This window comes from Fonticula alba, assembly GCF_000388065.1.
Source record: "Fonticula alba strain ATCC 38817 unplaced genomic scaffold supercont2.1, whole genome shotgun sequence".
NCBI lineage: Eukaryota > Rotosphaerida > Fonticulaceae > Fonticula > Fonticula alba.
In genome coordinates, this window is record NW_009242971.1 from 740,506 (window position 1) to 745,234 (window position 4,729).

The 4,729-nt window shown below is 63.7% G+C and overlaps 1 protein-coding gene across 1 annotated transcript in view; it reads left to right on the top strand.

Annotated features, from left to right (window-relative positions):
* H696_00154 (hypothetical protein) overlaps positions 1-2,794 on the top strand; it is a gene marked incomplete at its 5' end in the record, with an annotated part of 4,769 nt that extends 1,975 nt beyond the window's left edge. Inside the window, 3 exons of the mRNA XM_009493989.1 lie at positions 37-335; positions 575-1,868; positions 2,092-2,794. Of these exons, the coding sequence (XP_009492264.1) occupies positions 37-335; positions 575-1,868; positions 2,092-2,619 (2,121 nt within the window). The 3' untranslated portion in view covers positions 2,620-2,794. The remainder of the gene's footprint in view (positions 1-36; positions 336-574; positions 1,869-2,091) is intronic.
* Between the last annotated feature and the right edge of the window lie 1,935 nt (positions 2,795-4,729).

Genomic DNA, 4,729 nt, shown 5'->3' on the forward strand with positions numbered 1-4,729 from the left:
TCTCCCCCCGGTTGTGCGCATATCTCCACGTTGCAGGTGCTCCGCGGCCTGCTCCGGTACTGGCCAAAGACCAACAGCCCCAAGGAGGTGATGTACCTCACCGAGGTGGAGGAAATTTTGGACGCCACCGAGCCGGCCGCCTTTGCCAGGGTCATGATCCCGCTTTTCCAGCAAATTGCCCGGTCCACGGCCTCGCTACACTTCCAGGTGGCCGAGCGGGCCCTGCATTTGTGGAACAACGAGTACCTGGTGTTTCTGGTTCAGCCGGCCGTGGAACAGATCCTGCCGATCATCTTCCCAGCCCTGTACCGGAGCTCGCGGAATCACTGGAACCGGTACTTTTGCCCTCCGCATCTCGGCTCTGCCTTTCTTCGCGCTCCCCCCCGGCCGGGGGACTCCCTTTTTTTTTTTTGGGGGGGCCTGTGCTCCGGCGGCCCTTTCTTGGCTCTTCCTAACTCCCTCTCCCTCGAACCTGTCCCCTTCTTCCTTCTCTCCTCCGTGTCTGCGGCTCGCTCACGGCCCAACACCCAATTACGCACACGCTCCCCCCCCCCCCCCCCCGATATAACCCCAGCAATCTGCATGGCCTCGTTTACAATGCCCTCCGCCTGTTCATGGAGATCTGCCCGGCCCTGGTGACCGAGTGCACGGCCCGTCTTGCGCGGGAGAAGGAGGCCGCCGCCGCCGAGCGGCGCTCACGCACGGATGCCTGGAAAACCATCTATGAGCGGGCCCTCCATAATGCGGCCACCCTTGGTCTTCCGGAGCCCGACTGTCCGTGGAAGTCGCCGGATGGCGGCGAGTCGCCGGATGGCGGCATCGGCTGGGGTGGCTTCGGCCTCTTCGGCGATGTGGAGGATTCGGATCTGGACTACTACCACCACCAGCAGCAGTATCAGCAGGCACAGCAGCAAGCACAGGAGGCCGAGCAGCAGCACCATCACCAGCAGCAGCAGCAGCAGCATGCACAGGAGGCGCACTTCCAGCAGCAGGCGGCAGCCGAGCAACACCATCAAATGCAGCAGCACATGCAGCAGCAGCAGCAGCAGCAGCAACAGCTCCTCCAGTTCCAGGCGCAACAGCAGCTCCTGCAGTTCCAGGCACAGCAGCAGCAATTCCACCAGCAATTCCAGCAGCAACAACAACAGCAGCAGCAGCAGCAGCAAATGGATGCCGGGACGTTTGTGTCCGGGCACTTCCAGCAGCAGCCGGCCACGCAACCCGGGCCTGGCCTGGGCGATGGGTCCTTCCTTCCAGCCGGGTCTGGAGGCGATGCCCTGCTGGGGCCGGATGAGCTGGCTCTCCACTACCAGGCCATGAGCCTCGGCAATGAGGGCCAGTTCCAGGAGCAGCAAATGCCGGAAATGATGATGATGAGTCACCACCACCACCAGCAGCTCCTCCTCCAGCAGCAGCAGCAGCAGCAGCAGCAGCAGCACTTTTCCTACCAGCAGCCGCTTCACCACTTCACTTCAGATTCTATTGATGACCACCACCTTTCGGCACAGACGCAGGAGGCATCTCTCGCTGGGAACTTCGACCCGGCGGCCAGCCAGCAGTCGCATCAAGCCAGCTCGGCGAGCGACCTGGATGGCTCGATTGGTGGCGACATTTCAGGGAGCACATGCGTTGCGGAGACTCTGCCCCCATCGGTCTCATCGTCATCATCCTCATCGTCAGTCTCCTCATCGGCCCTTTTGGCGGATGGTGGCCGCCTAGAGCCGGAGTCCGGCCCGGGATCGGGATCCGAAGTCCACTCTCCGGCTGGGGCCATTTCGGTGCCCGGGGGGGATCGGTCGCGTGCCGGTCTTGATGCCACGTGCCAGTCCTCTCCCCCGGGCGGCTCGCTGTCACCCTCGCAGCAGCCGGTGCGTTGTGTTGTCACACGGCGCGCGAGAGAGAGAGGGGGGGGGGCCGCAGGCCGCGCGGCCGACAGTCAGCCTGCTTCGCTTTGGCTCTTCTCTCCTTGACACACCGCGTTTCTTTGCTCCTCTTGCTGACATCCACTTCCTGCCCCATCCTCCTGACTGCGCTCATCGTCGCCCCTGCTCCTTTGCGCGCGGGCGCGCGCACCCCACGACACGCATGCAGCTCACTTCTCCGAATGCCGCTGCTGTGGGAACAGGCATGATTCGCGGCTCGGGCGGGCTGGTCCTGCTGCCGCCGCCGTCGGATGCCCCGCCTCCTGGCTTCAACCCGCACGTTCGGAGAAAGTCCACCCTGCCGATGGACCACCAGGTGCTGACAATGCTCCAGCGCCACCGGTCTCTGGAGGACGTGCTGATGAACCCGCCCGAGGCGGCCGACCCCAGCGTCGCCTTCAGCGCGGTGTCTTCCTCTTCCTCCTCCTGCACGTCGTCCGATGGCGGCGTCTACGACCCCTCGTCGTCGCAGCACGGGAGCCCTTCCGTGGGGGAGCTCTCCTGCACCGGGTCCGCCAGCCCGGGCTACGAGGATCTGGTTGCCGGCATGGTGTTGGGCTCCGCGTCGGTGTCGGCCGACACGTCTGACAGCATGCCCATCTCGCCGGACGGCTCGGAGCTGGCCGACACTTCGGTTTCCCGGGCGGCCGGTGCCGACACCAAGGGTGACGATGAGCGGTTCTATTCCGACACCTGAGCGAATGTATGTCTGTATATATATATATGGTATATATCTAAGGATATGCGTGTGTGTGGGAGTGGAAGTGGAAGTGGAAGTGTGTCTGTGTATGTGCATGTGTGTGGAAGTGTGCATGCCTGCCTGTGCACGGACGGCTGGCCAAGTAGCGTCCCCCCCCCCTCTCTCTCTCTCTCTCTCTCTCTCTCTCTCTCTCGCTCTTCCGCTCAAGAGCCCCGCAGCGGCCGACTACTCGCTCCCCTCCCTCTTTCTGCTACTTCTTGACGTTTGTGGACGATCGCGCGGCGTATCGAGCACACACAGCCTTCCTCCAATTCACACTCCACCGCGTCTCAAACAGCCCATTGTCGCACACACACACACACATATATATATATATATGCATATTTATCTATTCATGTCCACGAATCGAGCATATGATTGCTCGCCCTTTGATCATTGCCGTCTTTGATGCTGATACGGCATGGCGCTCAATTGTCGCCGAATCTCCTGGCCGACACAGAAGACAGGGTCACGAGGTGACAGGCGGAGAGGGGGCGAGGGGGGCGGCAGCGGCGGACGCCGAAGGGGAGGGCGGCAGCGCCGGCCACACATCCCTGGCCTTTTTTATTGAGAATAGCAAAACCACGGCCTGCTGCCCTTGGTGGGGCCATCGGCAAACCCCCTGTGCAATGGCCGAACTGCTGTGTGGCGACGGAAGGGGGCATCGAGTGTGTTGTAGCCGCGTCCGTTGCCCATGGGAAAGGAATGGAGAAGGGGAAAAAGCCGGTCCTTGATGTGTCTCAACACTCGGGGGGAGGGGGAAAATGTGCAGGGGGCATGCGAAAAAGGGGGGGGGAAAAAAAAAACAAGATGCCGGAGACGGATCTGTCCGATCGCGCGCCTGAAAATAGAAAACACCGCACAATAATGGATGGCGCGCGGCCGCCGAGTTGGTCTGTGCCGCGCGCTCCCCCCTTCTCCTTCACACGCACGAAAGGCAGGCACAAACGGGGAGCCACAGCGCCCCCCCTTCCCCCCCTTGGGGGGACACTGCGCTCCAGGGACGAGCGTGGGAGCAGGAGGCCGCGCGCGCGCGTGTCGGAGACGAAGGAAAGGGAGAAGTGGCTTCAATTCTTAAGAGGGAAAAAGGGGGAGCGTATGATGCAAGGCAGTGCATGGAGCTAGTGCGGATTCCACGACCACCTGCGATCCACCTGGCACGAAGCCAAGTGGTTCACGCCTCAAATATAGGGAAAATACCAATAAAGTCATATTGACTTTACTTTAGGTATTAACCTAAAGAGAACAGATACTACACTTGATCTTAGCCGAAGCAAGAAAGCTGATCCCAAGTCCTTACGGTCGGCGCGTCGACGACCCTTCTTGTCCCCGGGACTTTGCCCGGCAAGAGGACGCCCGAACTTGGCCCCTCTAAGTAACACCATTCGGGGCGGACCATCGCCGGGCCCCGAGTTGGGGCCCCACATTCCTCTTCTACACCCCGGGGGATGATCACGGGTTGGGCAATAACGCTGACTGGCTGGCGTTCCTCGGCTCCGTGGATACGCCCCCCCCCCCCCCCCCCCCCCCGCCGCACCGAGCCGCGCCCCGCCATCCGCCGCCCGCCAGCACCCGAGCCCGAGAGATGGCGAGGGCAGCTCCCCGGCCCAGGCCCGCGGAGCGTTGGAGATCGGTCCACAGCGGGTGGCCTCCCTCGGGGCGGGGAAGGCCACCCCGCTCTGGCCGGCGTCGGCCCCGCGCCTGCCTCAAGTGCCCCCTGTCTGTTGTTGTCGGCCGCCCGGCACCGGCCCCCGGGCAGCCCGCCCCCCTCTCACCACCCCGCCCGGAGCGGGCCCGGCGGCTGGCCCCCCCACCCCCCAGGCCGGCGTCCGCCCTGCAGCGCCCGGCCCGGGGCCAGGATGCCGGGCCCGGGGCGCGGAGACTTCCGACCCTTTTTTGCCGCTCGATCTACGCGGGCTGCGCGAAGAATCGCGGGTCAGGCTTCGCCCCCCGGCTGGTCGGTCGGCCGGCCGGCCGGCCGGTCGGTCCCCAGCGCGTGTGCTGGGGCATTTTTACGCGGACACGCACACTTTCGCACCCCCTGCCCCCCTTTTTTTGTGGCCGCCCC